We start from the raw sequence: 23,502 nt of genomic DNA, 5'->3' as shown, positions 1-23,502 counted from the left end.
TACTCAAAAAGCTATGACTGTTATATGTGATGTTACATAGGACTGCAGGTGACATCTACTACATTATCTGTACTCAGAGAGTTATCACTGTTATATGTGGTGTTACATAGGACTGCAGGTAACATCTATTACATTATCTGTCCTCAGAGAGTTATTACTGTGTTATCTGTGGTGTTGCATAGGACTGCAGGTGACATATATTACATTATCTGTACCCAGAGAGTTATCATTGTGTTATCTGTGGTGTTACATAGGACTGCAGGTGACATCTGCTACATTATCTGTACCCAGAGAGTTATCACTGTTATATGTGGTGTTACATAGGACTGCAGGTGACATCTATTACATTATCTGTACTCAGAGAGTTATCACTTAAATGTGGTGTTACATAGGACTGCAGGTGACATCTGCATTATCAGTACTCAGAGAGTTATCACTGTTATATGTGGTGTTACATAGGACTGCAGGTGACATCTACTACATTTTCTGTACTCAGAAAGCTATCACTGTTTTATGTGGTGTTACATAGGACTGCAGGTGACATCCACTACATTATCTGTACTCAGAGAGTTATTACTGTGTTATCCGTGGTGTTACATAGGACTGCAGGTGACATCTACTACAGTATCTGTACTCAGAGAGCTATCACTGTTATATGTGGTGTTACATAGGACTGCAGGTAACATCTATTACATTATCTGTACTCCGAGAGTTATCACTTATATGTGGTGTTACATAGGACTGCAGGTGACATCTACTAACTACATTATCTGTACTCAGAGAGTTATCACTGTGTTATCTGTGGTGTTACATAGGCTTGCAGGTGACATCTGCTACATCATCTGTACCCAGAGAGTTATCACTGTTATATGTGGTGTTACATAGGACTGCAGGTGACATCTATTACATTATCTGTACTCAGAGAGTTATCACTTAAATGTGGTGTTACATAGGACTGCAGGTGACATCTGCATTATCAGTACTCAGAGAGTTATCACTGTTATATGTGGTGTTACATAGGACTGCAGGTGACATCTACTACATTTTCTGTACTCAGAAAGCTATCACTGTTTTATGTGGTGTTACATAGGACTGCAGGTGACATCCACTACATTATCTGTACTCAGAGAGTTATTACTGTGTTATCCGTGGTGTTACATAGGACTGCAGGTGACATCTACTACAGTATCTGTACTCAGAGAGCTATCACTGTTATATGTGGTGTTACATAGGACTGCAGGTAACATCTATTACATTATCTGTACTCCGAGAGTTATCACTTATATGTGGTGTTACATAGGACTGCAGGTGACATCTACTAACTACATTATCTGTACTCAGAGAGTTATCACTGTGTTATCTGTGGTGTTACATAGGCTTGCAGGTGACATCTGCTACATCATCTGTACCCAGAGAGTTATCACTGTTATATGTGGTGTTACATAGGACTGCAGATGACATCTATTACATTATCTATACTCAGAGTTATCACTTATATGTGGTGTTACATAGGACTGCAGGTGACATCTACTACATTATCTGTGCTTAGTCATCACTGTTATCTTTAGTATTACATAGGACTGCAGGTAGTTAAAAAAGGGGAGTGTCCCCAGTTTAGGGCTCCCTATACCTAGCTTGCACCAGCAACCCATGCTACGCCACTGCTATAGAGACATTTGTTTCTTCCATTAATATTACCCCCACCCCTTTTTTTTTACCCCATAATGGCCCGATGCAAAAATACTAGATGGCGGACGTCTGAATACGGCCTAAACTGGGTGTTTTCCTGGGACTGATTGGAAGCACTGTGACATATAATAAAGTGGTGTGGGTAAAGCCTCCTCTGCCTAGTCAAAACGAAACCGAAACCCTGCATAGTAAACCTAGAGCTTAATTTGCTTGCTGTCCCTATCTTCGCCGCCATTTTCCCGGAGCCAACTCCATACACTACAATTTATGTTTTGGCTTCAACAAGATGGCCGCTGCCTCAGAAGCCGGAAGACACAGTTGTGGGAGGCTGTGGTCGCACTGGTCGGAGTAATGAGACTAGAAGAGTGGCTTGTGATGTTAGTCATAGCGAAGATCCGAGGAGGATGAGGAGAGAAAGACATGGCGCGGCCGCCCATCACCCTCCTGCTGCCTGTTATCTGCATGGTCGTTATGGCATCTGGGGAAGAAGGTCAGTCACATTGAGAATGTATGTGGAGTGTGAGTGTGCTGCCCGGCGCCCACTGTACTGCTGCCAGTGCCTGCAGCGCCCCCCTGTGACAGTGTCTGCTCCCCATTTACTACAATAGTCTGTTGTAATCAAACTCTGCAAACTGGATTGGCTGTCCGTACCAACCAATCAGATTGCGGCTTCCATTCTGTAGTCTGACATAAGAAAAAAATGAGGTGCCAGCTGATTGGTTGCTGTCTTCATTAAACATGGTTTTAGTGACGTAGTCGCCCAGCTTTCTTGTGTTATTTCTTAACCCTTTCATGACCAAGCCCCAAAAAGGCCTGAATGTCCAGGCAACTTTTTGTGCACGTGGCAGTTTAGTGACTGTAGCTTTTTTTTATTTGTTTGATTACAAAAAATTTTTTTTTTTATTGACACTGGACTTTTTATTAGAATTTTATTTTTAGTTTTTTCGATTTATTTTTTTTCCTTTAGTTTTTATTTTGGAGGAAAACTGCAAAATTTTATAAAAAAGTATATATATTTTTTTTTAATTATAGCTTTTTATTTCTTAAATATTAAAACAGACGCAAAAATTAATTATTGCAATGGGTTCCCTATTTTGTGACGATCGTTTTCATATGTAACATGCAATGGTGACTGTTTCTGTTAGTGACTGCATTCTTAATAAAAAAAGAAATAAGTATATATATAATTTTTATTTCTATTTTTTTTTTTTTTACTTTTTTGGGCACATATGTCCCCCAGTAAGTCATTAAAAGACCTCTGGAGAACACTGACTTTAAATTTTTTATTTTTTCACTGTTTCCACTGTAAAGCCTCATTCACACGTCCACGTACGTGCTCAAATCCGTGAGCAGGTGGTCAGTGATGCTTCCGTGAAGGATCCGTGTTGGGTCCGTGTGTTCGTTTTTTTGCTGTCCATGTTTCACTGACCCTGAACAGCTGAAAAATAATTTTCAAACCTTCTCTTCTTAATGATCCGTGAATCATGGTTGGCATCCTTGTTGTATCCGTGGTTTTCACGGACCCATAGACTATAATGGGCGTGATGAATCCGTGAACACGGAAAAAATAGAGCATGCATGCTAAAAACACGGACCCACGGACAGTGCTAAAACACTGATGTCTGAATACACACATTTAAAATGAATGGGGACGTGAGCTGTCCGTGAAACACTGACGTGTGAATGAGGCTTAGGCTACTTTCACATTAGCGTTTTTGTGGCTCCGTCGTGGATCTGCAAAAACGCTTCCATTACAATAATACAAACCGCATGCATCCGTCATGAACAGATCCGGTTGTATTATGTCTTATATAGCCAAGACGTCTTAAACACCATTAAAAATCAATGGGGGACAGATCAGTTTTCTACTGTGTCAGAGGAAAACGGATCTGGATGGCTCCACTTCGCATTGCATCCGCACTTGCTTGCGGATGCGATGTGATTTTAACGGATGGTTGCTAAGAGATGTTGTTTGTAAACATTCAGTTTTTTATCACGCGTGTGCAAAATGCGGTAAATCGCCTTAGAAGTATGGTATAAATGAATGGGGTTGTCTGTGTGTTTAATACTGATGGCCTTTCCTCAAGGTGGGTCTTCAGTGCCTGGGACCCCCGCCGATCCGCTGCTGCACTGCTTGAGGTTGCAGACCGCTGGTCTACAGAATGTCTCTTCCCCCTCAGTTTCTTAGCAGCTATTGGAGAGAATTGACCTATAGGGAGTCCCTCATCAGACCCCAGGACTTTTATCGGCTGCTCGGTCACAGGGTCTTGTTGGTTGCACAAAGACATTAATTTGCAAAACCTTTTTATTTAACTCAAGAATTGCTCCCCTTCACCTAAAATGGGCCCTAGACACCTGCCTACTAGTCAGGCCGGCTCTGGGCTGTACCAACATCTACAGGTTTTGTGACATATTGACAATGGCTTGCAAAACAATTCACCCCTCTGGTATTTTTCTGGTATTTGGTGTTTCAAGAAAGGTAGGAATTCAGTCTTCTGAGAGAGAATGGTCAAAATGTGCTATTTCTGCATTGATGACATTATAGAGGAGACTGGTAATGGTTTCCGTGCATGAATAGCAACCCCATAATGTTATGATGTAAGCCTATGTAATATACAGTCAGGTCCATAAATATTGGGACACCAACACAATTCTAACATTTTTGGCTCTATACACCACCACAATGGATTTGAAATTAAACGAACAAGATGTGCTTTACCTGCAGACCGTCAGCTTTAATTTGAGGATATTTACATCCAAATCAGGTGAACGGTGCAGGAATTACAACAGTTTGCAGATGTGCCTCCCACTTGTTAAGGGACCAAAAGTAATGGGACAGAATAATAATCATAAATCAAACTTTCACTTTTTAATACTTGGTTGCAAATCCTTTGCAGTCAATTACAGCCTGAAGTCTGGAACGCATAGACATCACCAGACGTTGGGTTTCATCCCTGGTGATGCTCTGCCAGGCCTCTACTGCAACTGTCTTCAGTTCCTGCTTGTTCTTGGGGCATTTTCCCTTCAGTTTTGTCTTCAGCAAGTGAAATGCATGCTCAATCGGATTCAGGTCAGGTGATTGACTTGGCCATTGCAGAACATTCCACTTCTTTCCCTTAAACTCTTTGGTTGCTTTTGCAGTATGCTTTGGGTCATTGTCCATCTGCACTGTGAAGCGCCGTCCAATGAGTTCTGAAGCATTTTGCTGAATATGAGCAGATAATATTGCCCGAAACACTTCAGAATTCATCCTGCTGCTTTTGTCAGCAGTCACATCATCAATAAATACAAGAGAAGCAGTTCCATTGGCAGCCATACATGCCCACGCCATGACACTACCACCACCATGCTTCACTGATGAGGTGGTATGCTTAGGATCATGCGCAGTTCCTTTCCTTCTCCATACTCTTCTCTTCCCATCACTCTGGTACAACTTGTCCTTGGTCTCATCTGTCCATAGGATGTTGTTCCAGAACTGTGAAGGCTTTTTTAGATGTCGTTTGGCAAACTCTAATCTGGCCTTCCTGTTTTTGAGGCTCACCAATAGTTTACATCTTGTGGTGAACCCTCTGTATTCACTCCGGTGAAGTCTTCTCTTGATTGTTGACACACATACACCTACCTCCTGGAGAGTGTTCTTGATCTGGCCAACTGTTGTGAAGGGTGTTTTCTTCCCCAGGGAAAGAATTCTTCGGTCATCCACCACAGTTGTTTTCCGTGGTCTTTTGGTGTTGCTGAGCTCACCGGTGTGTTACTTCTTTTTAAGAATGTTCCAAACAGGTGTTTTGGCCGCGCCTAATGTTTTTGCTATCTCTCTGATGGGTTTGTTGTGTTTTTTCAGCCTAATGATGGCTTGCTTCACTGATAGTGACAGCTCTTTGGATCTCATCTTGAGAGTTGACAGCAACAGATTCCAAATGCAAATAGCAGACTGGAAATGGACTCTGGACCTTTCATCTGCTCATTGTAACTGGGATAATGAGGGAATAACACACACCTGGCCATGGAACAGCTGAGAAGCCAACTGTCCCATTACTTTGGGTCCCTTAACAAGTGGGAGGCACATATGCAAACTGTTGTAATTCCTGCACCGTTCACCGGATTTGGATGGAAATACCCTCACATTAAAGCTGACAGTCTGCAGGTAAAGCACATCTTGTCCGATTCATTTCAAATCCATTGTGGTGGTGTATAGAGACAAAAATGTTAGAATTCTGTCTCTGTCCCAATTTTTTGGGACCTGACTGTATATATAACTGCAATTTACTCCTCCTCAGGCAAAAATTCTCCTAAAAAATGGTAAGAGGAGTATTTTTACTCTTCCGGAAAAAATGGTAGTGCGACCTCTGTTTAAAGGGGTTGTCCACTTTTTTTAATATACACCCGGCTCCCCCGCTGATCAGCCGTTTGAAGAAAAAGCAGTTCTCTTACCAGTGCAGCCTGCACTTCATTGCAACCGCAGAGATGAGCAGTGTAATTACAAGAAGCTGTCCCATTTACTTCAAGGGGACAGCTCCTTCCTATTGAAGTGTCTACTACAGAGCCGTCACATGGAGGTGAATGGGCTGTGGGCACGATGTGCGCACAATGTATGCCGCTCTGGGACATATGGCCCGCTCACGGACCGTATGTCTCGAAAGGAATGGGGTCGTGTGCATGAGCCCCTAGGCTGATGTCATCAGTAAGTATATAAGGCAAGCTGGACAGATTTTGATAAAGTGATCTGTTATAGTGCTATCAGTTTTGAAACTTAAGAAGGATAAACGTCTATGTGTTACCGATCCAGACAATTTCTGCTACATGTGGCAAATACACTACTTATGATCAGTGCAAGAATCTGACAAAGCGAGTGCGTCTTTCTTGCAAGTGTTACTTTGACTGTAAAATTGGAGATCAAGATAAAAGCTGGGCACCTCATGTTTGTTGCTTTGTGTGTTAACGCACTGGTTGAATGGTAAAAGGAAAGGAATGGTTTTTGCAGTGCCTATAGTTTGGCTTGAGCAGAAAAAATTCACAGAATATTCAAAGAGAAACAAGTCACAAGTTGTGTACCCTGACTGGGAGTCTGCTCTTAAACCAGTACCACATGATGTAGAGAATCCAGTGCCTGCCCCTCCCACAGCAGGAACGGCAATTGAAACAGACGGTTCTGATTCTGATGAAGAAGATGTTGATTGTCACAATGTATTTCCTGATCCAGAACAACTGGAGGATCAGCCGCACTTGCTGAGCCAATCAGATTTAGATGATCTGATAAGAGAACAGTGCTCCAGACTAAAAAAAATACCTGGTAGCCATTGGCTACTGAACTGAAAAATTTAGGAGCCAAATCTAATTTTTAGTCGCCAAATCGAAACCGAATCAAAATTTTGGTATCGTGACAACGCTACTCCGATCAGATCGGCATAGGGTTGTTTTGATACCAAAATTTTGATTCGCTTTAGTCACCATAAAGTATTGCGATACTCAATACCGCGCAAAAAAAAAAAAAAAAAGCCGCGTGCATTTTGCATATTATGAAATGTTCGGCCCATAATAGAGCAGTCCTATCCTATTTTTTGGGGTGACAAGGTGACTAAAAAATGGTGAATGCTCACCGCATAGGAGATTTTTTTTAGAATTTAATAGTTTGGACAGCGCTATGTAATATGTTTATTTATTCTTTATATATTTTATATGTAAAATTGGGAAAGGGGGGATTTAAACTTAATATTTTAGGGTACTTTCACACTAGTGTTTTTCTTTTCCGGCATAGAGTTCCGTCCTAGGGGCTCTATACCGGAAAAGAACTGATCAGGCATATCCCCATGCATTCTGAATGGAGAGTAATCCGTTCAGGATGCATCAGGATGTCTTCAGTTCAGTCATTTTGACTGATCAGGCAAAAGAGAAAACTGCAGCATGCCTGAATGCCGGATCCAGCATTTTTCCTATAGGAATGTATTAGTGCCGGATCTGGCATTCAAAATACCAGAATGCACCCGCACTAAATCCGGACCCATTCACTTCTATGAGCGGTGATTTTCACACATCACTTGTGCGTTGCGTGAAAATCGCAGCATGTTCTATGTTGTGCGTTTTTCACGCAACGCAGGCCCCATAGAAGCTAATGGGGCTGCGTGAAAATCGCAAGCAAGTGTGGATGCGGTGCGATTTTCACTCATGGTTGCTAGGATGAAAGTCTATTCACTGTATTATTTTCCCTTATAACATGGTTCTAAGGGAAAATACTAGCATTCTTTAATACAGAATGCTTAGTAGAAGGTCAATATAATAAACATTGGTGGCGCAGTGCGGCCCCCAACACCCCAGTATGATAAACACTGGTGGCGCAGTGTGCGCCCCCAATATAATAAACATTGGTGGCGTAGTGCGCCCCCCCCCACACCCCAGTTTGATAAACATTGGTGGCGCAGTGCACCCCCCCAATATAAGAAACATTGGTGGCGCAGTGTGCCCCCCCCCCCCCCCCCACTCAATATAATGAACATTGGTGGCGCAGTGGGCAGTGCCAATGAGGGTTAAAAAAATCAAATAAAAATTAACTCACCTCCTCCAATTAATCGTCTCCTGTTCTTTCTTCATGACCTGTCAAAGGACCTGTGGTGACATCACTGTGCTCATCACATGATACATCACATGATTCATCACCATGGTAATGGACCATGTGATGAGCTTAGTGACATCACCACAGGTCCTGAAGCAAGAACAGGAGACCGGCAGCTACTCGATCAACTGGAGGAGGTGAGTTAATTTTTTTTCAATTATTCTTTAACCCTCATTGGCACTTCCCACTGTGCCACCAATGTTTCTTATACTGTGGGGGGGGGGCACACTGTGCCACCAATGTTTCTTATGTTGGGGGGGGGGGCACACTGTGCCACCAATGTTTCTGATACTGGGGTGTTGGGGGGGGGGCACACTGTACAGGGAGTCTAAGAAAGAATCGAATGAGTCACTAACTAAGGCCCCATGCACACGGCCGTGTTTCACAGCCGTGTGCGGGCCGTGGAACCGCGGCCTGGATCCCTCCTGAGAGCAGGAGCGCACAGCGTCACTGGTTGCTATGGCGCCGTGCGCTCCCTGCTGCCGGCACAGTACAGTAATACACTGGTATAGATCATACCAGTGTAATACAGTATTGCGGCGGCAGCAGGGAGCGCACGGCGTCATAGCAACCAGTGACGCCGTGCGCTCCTGCTCTCAGGAGGGATCCAGGCCGCGGTTCCACGGCCCGCACACGGCCGTGTGCATGGGGCCTAAGTCGGATCTTTAGTTCTTTCCACCTGTGACTCATTCGATTCTTTCTCCCTGTACTTGTCAGTGACTCAGAGCTGCTAGTGCTTGCCTTGCCTCAGCTCTGATTGGTTGGTGGGCGGGGAGGGGAGGGGCTGGCAGAAGCAGCTTCCACTCTAGGATCAGATTACACTCCTCCCAGCCCCTCCCCTCCCTGCTGCCAGCGGCTCTGTGTGCTGTGACCGAGCTGACTGAGACTGAGGAGAACATCGGCAGCGGGGCAGAGAACTATCAGCTCCTGTGCCCGCTGCTGTTCTACTGCAGAGCTGCCGCGGAGGGTCTAGTCGCAAATGGCGACATAACTAAAAAGTCTTGTCGCCATTTGTATATTCTAAGTCGCATTGGCGACCATTTTGGTCGCCATCTGGAGCCCTGGAGAACTGTCATTATCTAAAGAAAAGTCAGAACTGCTAGCCTCTAGACTTCAGGAATGGAATTTGCTACAATGAGGCACCACAACTTCACATATTCGTCATCCACACACCAAGTTAGCTGCGTACTATGCAATGGAAAGCGATGTCTGTTTCTGTACTGATGTAAATGGTCTTATGATGGAGTTGCATGATGCACATGTTTCTTCCGATGAATGGAGGCTATTCATAGACTCTAGCAAAACACGTTTGAAAGCTGTCTTGTTGCACAATGGTAACGAAAAACCATCTGTTCCATTGGCTCATGCGGTTGGAGTGAAAGAGACCCATGCATCAATGGAGTTAATTTCGGAAATGATCAAATACTCAGAACAAAAATTGAAAATTTGTGCTGACCTGAAAGTGGTAGCACTGCTGCTTGGCCTACCGTTAGGGTACACAAAGCATATGTTTTTCTTGTGCCTATGGAACAGTCGTGATGACAACAATCATTACATAATGAGACAGTGGCCTCTCAGAGTCGGGCACACAGTGGGTCAGTACAATGTACAACACAAATCACTGGTCGATCCACTTCAAGTTCATCTTCCACCTCTTCACATTAAACTCAGTTTAATAAAAAATGTTGTAATTGCACTTGATCGTGATAGAAATGGTTTCCAGTATTTGAAGGAGAAGTTTAGCACACGGAAAACTGATGCCAAAATAAAGGCCAGGATTTTTATTGGCCCCGAAATCAACAAACTAATGCATGATGACCCATTCAGAACAAAACTCAACCCTCTGGACCTTGTAGCATGGGATGCATTTGTGCTCGTAGTGCAGAACTTCCTTGGGAACAGACGAGCTGCAAACTATGCTGAATTGGTAGACAACAAGCCTACAGCACATGAACAACTCGGCTGCCGAATGTCATTGAATGTGCATTTCTTACATTCCCATCTTGACTTTTTTCCACCCAATTTGGGACACGTAAGTGACGAACCTGGAGAGCGGTTCCATAAAGATATTTCTACAATGGAGAACAGGCATCAAGGCCGCTGGAATCCCAACATGATGGGGGACTACTGCTGGTTATTGCAACGGGAAAATGTGACCGTTCACAAACGCAAAAGCAGATGCCTGAAGCAGTAACCGTACTGGGCCGTGCTCAAGTAAGACATTTAAACTGAAAAACGAGACTTTCTGAAATTTTGTTATTCCATTACATTTTCATGCACTGTTTACTACGCAAACTGATGTAGATCAGGTAATTGTTGGAGTAAAATCCAAGTGCTTCACTCAGTCAGGCGTACTTATTACTTATGCAGAGCTACATTTTGTGACGTGTTACAACAATTCTGACTTCAGATTTGTATTTCGCACACTCGATTTAGTATAGGACAAATGGTTTTTGCCCAGTAGCAGACGAAAAGTTATTTTTTTGTTGTTGCGTGTTTGGGTTGGATTTTTAAATTCCATTTTGCATTCAGGGTGCTTTGCTAGAACTTGTGCCAAATTTTTCAAAAGCCGCCCGTTGATACATTTTGCACATTTTTAAACTTTTCTCTACAGCTGTGACTCCTGTCTTTTGGATGCCACCCTCATACTGGAGTAAGGGTGCAGTCCGACTGGCTGTGCATGGCCAAGCCACTCTCATCTGTAGCAGCGAACGGCCTCATAACTTTGCGTTAAAATGGTGCAGCCAGTGACTGCCGCTAGTAGACTTTAGGGCTGCAGCTAACTATTATTTGAATAATCGATTAGTTGCCGATTAATTTCTACGATTAATCGGCAAAAACGACAAAATTACAAAACAGAGGTTTATATGATCTTACTTGAAAAAATATGTTCAAAGGCCATATTAAAACAAATTGTGGACGACACTATTATGGGGGATCTGTGGACGACACTATTATAGGGGATCTGTGGACGACACTATTATGGGGGATCTGTGGGCGGCGTAGTTATGGAGAGGGGGGATCTGTGGACGGCGTAGTTATGGAGAGGGGGATCTGTGGGCGGCGCAGTTATGGAGAGGGGGATCTGTGGGTGGCGCTGTTATGGAGAGGGGGATATGTGCATAACAGTGCACAGATCCCTTTCCTCATAACAGTGCACAGATCCCCCTTCCCATAGCAGTGCTATACACAGACCCCCCCTCCCCATAGCAGTGCCATAGACAGATCCTCCCCCCTCCCCATAGCAGTGCTATACACAGACCCCCCTCCCCATAGCAGTGCCATAGACAGATCCTCCCCCCTCCCCATAGCAGTGCTATACACAGACCCCCCTCCCCATAGCAGTGCCATAGACAGATCCTCCCCCCTCCCCATAACAGCCCCGGCCCCGATGCTTATAAAGTCGGACTAATCACGTCTGCATCTTTATTTTACCTTTTTACAACGACGCTCCTGTAACAGCCAGGCAGAGCGGACGGCGGCGGAACGTCACTCACTCACGTGACGCACCTGCTCCGCCCACCTCATGAATGAAGGAGGCGGAGCAGGTGCGTCACGTGAGTGAGTGACGTTACGCCGCCGTCCGCTCTGCCTGGCTGTTACAGGAGCGTCATTGTAAAAAGGTAAAATAAAGATGCAGCGACCGCCCGCCCGCATAGCAACGAATCGGCGATTATTCGATAACTGGATTCGTCGACAACGAATCCAGTTATCGAATATAATCGATTACATCGATTAATCGTTGCAGCCCTAGTAGACTTTGCCTGGCTTCTCCTGGCAAACCGCACTGTTGTGGGTTGTTTTTTTTTTTTTTTCCCCCATCTTTGTTTAAAAAAAATAATTAATAAAAAAGTCATTTGATAAGTCTGTTGAGTGCCTAAGGGCTCATGCACACGACCGCATCATGTTTTGCGGTGCGCAAAACATGGATGCTGGCCGTGTGTGTTCTGCAATTTTTGGAATGGAATGGGCAGCCCATGCTAGAAATGCCTATTCTTGTCTGCAAAACGGACAAGAATAAGACATGTTCAATTTTTTGGGGGGGGTCACAGAACATTGCACTGTCCGCAAAAAATGCTGCTCTGGTGACCCAAACAACGGCTGTGTGCATGAGCCCTAATTAACATCGCTAACCCCTTGCACTGTGCAGTGAGAGAGTAAAAACACAAAAATGTCACTTTTTTTTTTTTGTTTTTACACAATAGTGAGAGGCCAAATTTGCTCCCTTTTTTTTTTTTTTTTTTTTTACAATGATACAGTTCCCCCTCCCCATAATTAGGGATGAGCGAATTTCATATTTTGAAGTTCGTGTGCGGGTTCATGTTTTGGTATTTACTGAATTGCGTTATGTATTCCGTTACCACGGACCATGACTGAATGCCTTTAGAGGAATTCCGTTACTCATTCCGTCATAATAGAAGTCTACGGCCTGCATAACAGATCCTTCCTCTCCTGCATAACGTAAATCGGACGGATCCTTACCCATAATGCATAGAATAACTTTTTATAAGCTTTTTCGGGTTAAGGACCTGACAAGAGGGGCTCCAGCGTGTTTGAACCAGTAATTATAGCTATTATTTTTACCCCTTGGCTGCCATTTAGCGATTTATTTATAAAATATATATATATATATATATAATTTTATTTTTTTATGCAGACAACCTCTTTCATGCGATTTAACACTATTCTGAGCGGAAACGTCCCAAATGCTTTCCTGTTCAGAAGTTTGTGGCTGTGGTCCCTTCCGCTAACAAGCATATTAGAGAGAAGGGTAATATCTCCAGCCTGAACCTGCGCACACTTTACTGGTATCATGTTTTTTAGAGTCAGTGGTTAGTAATGGCAGATAAACGGCGACGAGTGTGCGCTGTTACATAGCTGCTCGTGCAGCCGACGTACTGAACATGACAGGAGCTGCCAGGTAAACCACAAAAGTGGTTTAGTTCCTCTCCTGCTGTGTAGTGTATATGGTATCTTTTGGCACGGCCTTAAAGGGGTTGTCCTATTGAGACATCTTAGTCTGATCGTCGGGGGATCTGGCTGCTGAGGCCTCTGCTGATCATGAGAACGGAGGCCCATACTCCCCCATTTGAAATGAGAGGCCCCCCCATAGTGTTGTATGGCACAGCGGACATGCTTTGTGTCTACTGCTCCATTCAAATGCTGAGCACAGGCCCCCGTGATTGGCAGGGGCCCCCAGCAGTCAGACACTTATTCCCTATCCCTTAGGCCTTACGTACACAACCATATCCATTTTGCGGTCCGCAAACCACAGATCCGCAAAATACGGATGCGGTCCTTGTGCCGTCCGTGGACTTCAAAGCACATGGATGCGGTTATGTGCATGAGGACCTTGATAAGGGCTCATGCACAGGACCGTATGTATTTTGCGGTCTGCAAAAAACGGATCCACAAAAAAAAATGCGGATGACGTCCATGTACATTCCGTATTTTGCGGAGCAGAACAGCTGGCCCTTAATAGAACAGTCCTATCCTTGTCCGTAATGCGGGCAATAATAGGACATGTTCTATTCTTTTGAAGAATGGACACACAGAAATGGAATGTACATGGAGTAACTTTTGTTTTTTTGGCGGACCCATTGAAATGAATGGTTCCGTATACGGTCTTCCAAAAAAAAAAAAAATGAAGGGACACAGCAAATGTGTTTACGTGCATGAGCCCTAAGACCGAGATTTGATCCTCTGACAGTATTTTAGCTGAAAGACAGACAAACCGATAACTCGTCTACTTCCTGTGGCGGTACGGATAACGATGTCCTGCGATTGTGTTTCCTGTCTCTTCAGCGGTTTCTTGCCTTGGCCAGATCTATTCCATACTCTGCGTCCTGTTCCGGATTCTCAGACGCAGTATCGGAGGACTCTGCTACAGTGGAGCTAAGGTTAAAGGGGTTGTGGCCTCTCACTAGGATACACCAACAAAATTAGATAGGTGCGGGTCCCCCAATGTGAAGGAAAGTCCACCGCGCATGCACGGCCACCCTGCATTCACCACTCTAGGAGTTCCAAAAATAGCTGAGTGCTGGCTCAGCTGTGTCTGGCAGTCCCATAGACGAGCAGTGGCCGTAAACACGCTCTACATTCCCTGCTATGGGACTTCCGAAAATAGCCGAGCATGCTCGCTGGGCTGTTTTTAAGAACTTCCATAACGGTGAATAGAGAGCGCATGCGCAGTGCACTCCTTCACTTCGTTCTAGAGATAGGTGCGGGACCCTGAGGGGGGAGATATCCTGTGCCATCAAAGTGTGAAATGAGACAACCCCTTTTAAAGGGGTATTCCCATCCGGACATTTATGACTTATTGACAGGACCTAGAGTTATCTCAGGAACGGGGCCTTGACGTCCATGAAGAGCACACTGCACATTCGCGGCCACCGCCATGGAATTTCTACAAATAGCGTATCCAGCGCTTGGCTATTTTCAGTAGTCCCATAGCAGTGAATGGAGAAAGCCAAACATTTGCGGTGTCCTGTCCATTCACCTTGGGGCCCCTGTATTGTGATAGGAGCGGGTCCCATAGGTGGGACTTGTACCTTTTGGACATTTATGGAATGTGACGTATATTTTCGCGCTCCTTCACAAACAGATTCGAATCAACAGTGGTGGGAACCATTGTAATATGTATACCACGGGGGTCAGGAAGATGCATAAAATAATCAGAAAGGGAGTAAAATAAAAATAAAAAATCATTACCCTTATTATTTTGCAGATCCGGGAACAATCACCATTCGCATCACAAAATCTGTTGACGGCTTTTCAGCAACGTGGTCCTGGGATGACCATTGTCTGGAAGAGGACGACGTCGCCTTTACAGCTGTTTATAAGAAGTATGTTGTCATCCCTGTTATATCTGTTATAGTCTGGGGGTGAAAACAATGGTGACTTTTTTTTTTTTAAGCCACCCCTTCTTTTGTGTTGTGGGAGGGGCTACGTGAATTAGACGGTGTGTGCGCCATTTTTTCTTTACAGTCGTGTTACACTTGATGAAATCTGACCTAGTGTTCTCAAATTTTATCCACAAAAAAATTCATGCAAAATGCGGTAGGTCCTCCTGTAGAAGGATGAAACTTTTTGTGGTGCCACCCATAGGTAGCTTTCCTGTAAGGCCGTCTATGACCCATCATAGGGTGTGGAGACATGACTAGGGGTAGCAGCCAAGTGTAGACATCAGCGTTTTGGAGGTTTTGCACCTCCTTGTCTGGGTCAGATTTCTTTGAAGCATCTATAGAAAAATCCACAAAAAATTAAAATAAAAAATCTCGAACTCTTGCAGTTTTCACACTGGCCCCTAGAGCAGACACCATCCGCTGACACTTCCTGTTTTATCTGGCGTGTCTTCATCCTGTCTAGTCTAAGGGGGTAGATTTATAGAAATGGGTGTAAAGGAAAACAGGTTTAGTTGCCCATAGCAACCAATCAGATTTCACCTTTCATTTTACAGAGCTCCTTTGCAAAATGAAAGGTGGAATCTGATTGGTTGCTATGGGCAACTAAACCTGTTTTCCTTTACACCAGTTTGGATAATTTTTACTATATGTTTTCACTACTTATTAGTTGGCTAACTTTATGCCAGAACCATGCCCCTGAATTTTGGTACATGTAAAGCCACGCCACCTCTACCTCTAAGCCACGCTTCTTATCCCTGCCTTTGTCAGCCAAGGCAAAAAAAAAGCTGCCGTACATTCCCTTCTTTAGAAATCTGGCTCAATATAAACCAAGATTCTGGAGCATTTCTAATAGCCCTTATTTTTTAGTTATTTGGGAAAATATGTTGATCTATCCTCGATATCAGATCCGCAGGGATATAACACCCTGGGACTCCCATCAATCAGCTGTTAGAAGGGAATGGGCGCTGCAGCCTCTTCCTAGATCAGTGATGTCACTGTACGTCGGTCACGTGGCCTCGCTCCTGCTCAGCCCCCATTTAAGGGGGCTCCATCAATGGGGCTGAACTGCAGTACCAAGCATTGCCACTATATGATGTACGGCGCTGTGCTTGGAAAGCTGCCCAGATCCCATTGTGCTCAACAGAGCTTCGTTGAGCGCAGCAACTCCCTGAAACAACTGATGGGTGGGGGTGCCGAAGTCGAACCCCCGCTGATGTGATAATGATGACCTATCCCGAGGTTAAGTCCTCATTATCTTTTCCAGGATAATCCTGGAGACGTTCGCTTTAAATCAGTTAAGGATTATGTCAGAGCCCTTTTTGTCCCAACTGGACAGCTCCTGACTTTAGTTCCTATCCGGATGTTAGGACATCGTATATGGGGTTCCACCTTCAGGACTTCCTTCCCCTCTATGTATCAATGGTGACTGCTTAAAATACGTGCCCCATTCAGAGGGACTAATCTTGCGGTTTCCAAGCATAATCCATGTTGGGAATGGCTGAGTCCATTCTCGATGTGGTTTTAAATCCACGTGGGAAAAAAATGAAAAACAATGGGACGTGGATTTGCCACGGTGAAAATTAAGCCGGGAGAGCACGCCCTTAGGATATAACTATGGGTGACCTGTCATCCTAAGAATGGGTCATCTGTAGGTACAGAGGTTCTCCAACCCCCATGGTAAAATGAAAGAAGGGCGCAATGCATTTAAAATAAAAATGAAAGCCACTCACCTGTTCACTCGTGTTCCTTCCCAGCACTGAGGGTCCCGTCCCCTGTGGGCTAGAACTTGGCTGTCCCTTCTGTGACCACGTCCACCCATGCAGTCATTGACTGAGCCTCTGTGGTCGTATGCTGTTCAGAGACGTCACCACTGATGCCAGTGAATGGCTGCAGCAGTGCACGTGATCACAGACTGGATATCGCACTTGTGGTCCACAGGGGGGACAGGACATTGTAAATTCATTTTGGTCCTTATTTAATTCATTTTTACTTTGTTGTTAAGGGTGGGAGCGCCAGACAACGAATCACAGGAATGTGTGATCACTGAAGATTGCTTCTGCAAGATCCCCCCCGATCTACTTGATTACAGTCATAATTATACTCTACTGATCTCGGCTACAGCACCTGGAGAAAACCTGACTAACTCAAAAGACTTTGATCCCAACTGTAGTGAGTAGATCACCTTCTAAATCTCGCTCTTCTTTCTGTACATGAGATGTTCTGTTCCCATTGTCATAGTCTACACAGTTATAAATGAGCAGCAGTTTGTGCTCCTGAGCTGCTCTTCCTGTAGAATCTATGGTATTAAAGGGGCTATCCCATCAATATAAAACGTTTTCTTTTTTTACTCATACATTTGAAGGACTTTTTCTTCCCTTTCTGTGGGTGGGCAGCAGCACCTCCCAGTATGAATTGCAATTAGTTCTTGTTAATCTGTTCATTACCTGCATAGAAAGTAGTCCCTCACATATAGCCCAAGAGATATGTATGATATGTAATGCCCCTTCCCCCCTCGTTTCTCCACTGTCTGTAGAGAGATATAGCTACAGTCAGGTCCATAAATATTGGGACATTGACACAATTTGTAACATTTTTGGCTCTATACACCACTACAATGGATTTAAAATGAAACAAACAAGACGTGCTTTACCTGCAGACTGTCAGCTTTAATTTGAGGTTATTTACATCCAAATCAGGTGAACGGTGCAGGAATTACCACAGTTTGCATCTGTGCCTCCCACTTGTTAAGTGACCAAAAGTAATGGGACAATTGGCTTCTCAGCTGTTCCATGGCCAGGTGTGTTATACCCTCATTTTCTCGTGCATGGCATTGGGGGACACAGCACCATGGGTATATGTCCAACTACCACTAGGAGGCGACACTAGACATAAAAAAGTGTTGGCTCCTCCCCGTTGGGCTATACCCTCTCCACAGACACTAGGCAGATCAGTCTTGTTCTAGTGTCCATAGGAGGCAGACCTGGCCTGCTTTTTTGTGCAGGTCGTCCTGCTACTTTTTTCTTTTATTTTTTCTTTTATTTTTTCTTCTCTTCTCTGCAGGTTCCGGCCTGCGGCAGGGGTGGCTCCATCGTGTTCCACTTTAGTTGCCCCCCTGCGGGCGCGTACTCGGGTACCTGGCAGCCACCCAGTCCCCAAATCTGCTTCCGCAGTGGAATTCCGGCACTCCCACGGTTCCCGTGTTGAGTCCGCCGAGGGGGTGGTTACTGCTGCGCCTGAAGACGTCTGAGGGTGAGTATGTTAGATTAGGGTCTCCCACCCTCCTTCCCGGGCCTGGGCACCTTCCCTCCTCTCCTCCCTTCCCGCATACCTAATACAGCTCCATTGCTGTGTGGGAAAATGCCTTGCCTCTGATACAGCAGGTTGTGGGTTCAGGCCCCAACAGACACTTTTATCTCTCAGCTGTATCCTGGCCCCAGAAGCCCCCTGGCCTTCAGTTTTTCACTCTCTGGGGGTCGCTTCTTCTGTTCTCTCCCCCACCTGGCCCCCGTTCGTCGCGGCTGCTCTGGGGCACTATCGTGATCACGGCCATTCGTCCGGCCTCGCTCCACTAATTTAGTCCCCGGCTTTTCGGGCCTACTAGGCCGCAACTCCCCGCCCACTTTCTCCCTTCCCGGGCTTACTCCGTCCCCTCCCCTCCGGGGAGGGAGCCTGGGAGGGGCCTCTCCTGCCTGCCAATCCAGCCCCAGGTTCCCTCTCTCTCAGAGGGGCGCTTCTTCCTCCGGCTGTCGGCTCCTGCTCTCTCCGGTCGCCATCTTCTGGTCTCCTGCTTGGGGTGCGCTGCACAGTTACTGGGGTTTGGTAGGCAGTCTCTGGCTGAATTTCTCCGCAGGCTCTTTTCCCTCCCTCCCCTCTCTATTGCTGCATTCTCCTGCAGCCCTGCCACCTGCTCTATAGCTGCTGCAGCACCTCTTGGGGGACGTGACATCCGGGGACAGATAGGACAGCCCTGCTGCTCTATGGTGTTCTCCTCTCCCAGCCTCTCTATCGGATCGCCACGTATTTCACGTGCGTCCATTGTCTACGGAGGTTTCTATGTGGTCGCCTGCATGGTGGTACCTACCCTACCCAGGTTTGGTACCCCTCTAGTGGACTTTCGTATGGCGCTCTCCTGCCTGCACAGGTAATTACCGCACAGGTAGGGCAGCTGTCACTGTGCTTAACAATGGTATCTCTGGTACGTACGCCCTCGTAGGCTGTACACGACAGACCTTCCTGGTTCCCCTATCCAGGGGCTATGTTCTGGGCTAGCTGATAATTCAGACAGACGCCACTTGTAGGGTTGGCAACCCTTCTCGGCCTCTAAAGGTTCTTTTGTAGTGCCTGTACAAGAGAATACAGGCCAGCTTCTATGCCGTGGCGATTACATCTGTCTGTTTCCAGCCGCCTTGTTACTTTCATTGGTAGAGTTCCTACACCTACTCCAGATGCTGTAGCCATTTCTCCTGACTGGCTCTATGGAGTCTATGGTGTTCCATGCGGCACTATTTCCCCCTTCCGGGCGAGATATACAGGCCGCCTTCAATTGCCATAGCAATTACAGCTGTCTGTTTCCAGCCACCTTGCTCCCTTAACAGGTAGAGTACCTACACCATTTCCTGATGCTGTATCCAGTATCCCTGGCGGGCTCTATTGTGTTCCGTGCGGCACTATTTCTCCCTTTCCGGCGAGATATAGAGGCCACTCTCAATTGCTGTTGCAATTGCCTCTGTTTGGTTCTAGTGGGCACCAGGCTGCCGCCTTGTTCCCTTCATGGTAGAGTACCTTCTCTGTCTCTAGAGGCTGTTGCCGTTACTCCCGTCTGGCCTTATGGTGTACCTTGCGGCACTATCTCTCCCTTACCGGACAAGATATTGAGGCCATCTTGTATTGCCGTGGTCACTGTACCTACCTCATCATAGTGTGCACCAAACAGCCACCTTCCTCCCTTCTTAGGTAGAGTTCCTGCACCGTCTCTGATGCTGCAGCCGTTACATCCGTCTGACTCTATGGTGTACTATGCGGCCCTGTTACCCTCTTTTCTGGTGGAATAGAGGGCCTCCTTCAGTTGCCATTGCACTTACTTAATTGTGGTGTGCACCTGTCGTTCTTTGTGGTACTGTGCGGCCCTATTTTCCCCTTCCCGAGCGGAATATAGGTACCTTTGCTAAGGGCAGCCGTTGCACTTCTCTGGTCCTAGGGTGCTCCATGCAGCCACATCGCTCTAATCTTAAATCTAGTACCTCTACCATCTCCAGATGCCTTACCATTGCACCTCTCTGGTCGTATCTCTACACTACACAGACGTATTTCTACCTTACAGGTTGAGGACCTGCTCCCTCCAAATGCAGTCGCATTCCCAGATGCTGTGGCTTTGTTTCCACTCTCCTTAGAGTGCAACATGCAGCCACTTTACCTCGGTTTTAGGCATGTATTTTTAGTACCCACATGCTGGGCCCTATGGTGCAATCTGTGGCCCATACAGTTTCTGTATTACTGGGTGCTTCCTTCCCCGGGCTCGAATCTGTGCTGCGGATGTTGGTTACTTCCCTTTTTGTTTTTTCCAGACATCTGCCACTCCGTTACTGTCATGCTCCTTGTACTTCTCAAGGCACTGTCCACAACGGCCATCCTGTTTCAGCATGTACATGGTAACTGTCACGGATGATCCGTGAGAATATTGAACTGTCCTCCCAATATTATCAATATTACTCTGCCTTATTAAACAGTAATTATTTCCCTAGGCCCCAGAACCTACAATTTGATTATTCAGAGCGTCTCCTTCTGTCCTTCTGTTGTACCCAGAGAACAACATAGTCCTTTTGTTCAAGTCAGTCAATAGATGCCCAGCAGATAACGCAATTACAGCTGGCTTCCTCAGGTTGACAAAAGAACTTCCCTTCCTGAAGAGATATCACAGCTAGGTGTGAAGACTGCACCTGGGGGGGGGAGACATTTGGTGTCGCTGCCATAAGGGGTCTGTAAGCTGGCTTGCTGCAGACAGGCCGGCACCAAGGTTTCCCAGACTGCAACATGAATCTGAGATATGATTTTTACCTTTTTAAGAGAGCCCATGCATCTTACGGACGTAAAAATTACATCATCGTGTCACTCAGAATTCACTGGACGTTTACATAGGACAAACATAACTCTAAGATGTGCCCAGGTAAAGTTATGGTGTTACCCCATCATAGAACCAGTTATAATAGTAATATTTGGTATCCCTGAACTCCATATTTTGTGGGGAATGTGAATATGTGCTTGTTACTTGTGTACAGCGGAGACATCCCGCGATATGGCACATGCCATATTTCAGAACTGACATTCACCTCAGGAATACAGCCTGCCCAGCAGGCGGACTCTCAATTCCCCGCCTTGATTCTAGGACCCTTTATAACACAGACCTAGAATCTGCTAAAGGAGTTCTCCACTTTTAACAACACCTAAAGAGGGCCTCAGCCAGAGAACCTGTGGGCTGTAGGCATATTCGGATTATTACACTGGACAAAGGTTTCTTGGACTTTACCCCTGCAACGGACTATTTCACCAACAGACATCTTTTCTGCGGAAACTAAGTATTTTCTTTCTTTTCTCTCTTTTTGTTTATTGGACTATACTTTCCTTGATTATTGTGTTTAATAATTACTGTGCATCGTGATAATTTGTATTGTATATAGATATATAATAAATGACCTCCAAGTCATTTCTCTAGCCATATGCCTGTTTTCAAACACTGCAAAAACTTACCCTAGCCTCTCCGAAGAGAAAGCTACTCGGTTGTGTTATCTAGATAGTGGGGTCCTTGCTCCCATAAATTGTGAGGTGGTGGCAGTTAAACTACCCTGTGTGTAGTTCCGGTCGCAGTTCGTCGCACGCTTACTTGCGGTCAATCGGAGGTCCACTCCCTGTGCTTTCAGCCTATCGACTGTACGGACTCAAGTTAGACTGTCGGTGTGCTGAAAGTGGCTGGGAGGCCTGTTTGCGGATTGACCACTAGGGGCGCTGTGACGGTTTCGTGACATATTGTGGCCGCGGCGGTCGCAGTTCGTCACATATTGGTAGGCAGCTACTGGGATTCTTTTTTGCATGTGTTTAGAACATCTGAACAGAGATTAACTAATTTACCTCTGTCAGAACCAAACCAATTTGGTGGTGGTGTGGCTGAGTGCAATACATTTATCTGTGTGTACAGAGAGACTGTGTAGTCCAGTACCCTCCCCGAAATCTTGTTTTCTTTATCTATCTTTTATTTGGTGTGAAAATGTCCGGGGAATACAAGGAAATGGCTTTGGCAGATCTGGAAAATCTGTGCCAAGAACGGGGCATTGAAGTCGGTCGCAAGACGAAGACCGACCTGATAAAAGACTTGTTCCGATGGGATAACCAACAACTGCGGCTGTTGGATGTGTCTACTGCGGGAGACACCGGCCCATCTGACTCAAGTCCTGAGGAACCGGAGACTGAGAATCCTGACTACTCGGAGGAGGAACATCCTGCGGGCCCTGTTGGCCCCCCAGCGCAGTATTTCAGTACGGATCCTAATTTTTCTTTAAGTACTCGCCCGGAAGCGGCCAGTACCGGACTATCTATTTGTACGGACCCTATGATGCAGCAGGCCCTCCAAAAACTAATGGACACTGACCCGGTAAAGTACCTGCAGTACATGGCGGAGCGCGAAGAACGCCGAGCTGAGAGGGAGGCCGCTGCTGCAGAAAGCCAACGTCGGCATGAACTGAGCATGGCCAGAATACATCAACCCAGCCGAAGCTCATCACCCAACTCTCCTGCGGAAGGAGCAGCATCACACGTGAGTGCAAAATTTAAATTTGCTCCCATTGAAAAGGACACTGACATAGACTTGTTTTTGCGATCCTTTGAGAAAGCCTGCCGTCAGTATCGTCTGCCCCAAGAGCAGTGGGCCAGACACCTGACACCCCTGTTGCGCTACAAAGCGCTGGACGCGTTTGCGGAGTTATCCATGGAGCAGGATGAAGATTATTCCGCCATAAAAGACGCTATCATTGCTAAATACCAGCTGACCCCTGAAGTCTATCGGAAAAGGTTTAGGTCCTTACAAAAGGATCGTACTGACTCTTATCCGGATGTGGTCAGCAGCTTACGCACTACATTCCGGCAGTGGACTTTAGGCCTAACAAAAGGGTCTTATGACATCCTAGAGGACTTGATGGTGCTAGACCAGCTTCTTTGTATTTGCCCTGCGGATGTGAGACAATTCGTGCTAGAACGGAAGCCTGCGTCAGCAACCGCTGCTGCAGACTTAGCTGAGACTTTTGTAACAACCCG

General features: G+C 45.7%; 1 protein-coding gene across 1 annotated transcript in view; it reads left to right on the top strand.

Moving 5' to 3' along the window:
• Positions 1-1,977: 1,977 nt before the first annotated feature.
• LOC122930812 (interferon alpha/beta receptor 1-like) overlaps positions 1,978-23,502 on the top strand; it is a 46,427-nt gene continuing 24,902 nt past the window's right edge. The window contains exons 1-3 of the mRNA XM_044284429.1: positions 1,978-2,179; positions 15,024-15,141; positions 17,204-17,370. Coding sequence (XP_044140364.1) covers positions 2,110-2,179; positions 15,024-15,141; positions 17,204-17,370 — 355 coding nt within the window. The 5' untranslated portion in view covers positions 1,978-2,109. The remainder of the gene's footprint in view (positions 2,180-15,023; positions 15,142-17,203; positions 17,371-23,502) is intronic.

The sequence above is a fragment of the Bufo gargarizans genome, chromosome 3 (assembly GCF_014858855.1).
Source record: "Bufo gargarizans isolate SCDJY-AF-19 chromosome 3, ASM1485885v1, whole genome shotgun sequence".
In the NCBI taxonomy this organism is placed as follows: Eukaryota; Metazoa; Chordata; class Amphibia; order Anura; family Bufonidae; genus Bufo; species Bufo gargarizans.
Note: the sequence above shows the minus strand (reverse complement) of the source record. Positions and strands in the feature narration are given on the sequence as shown.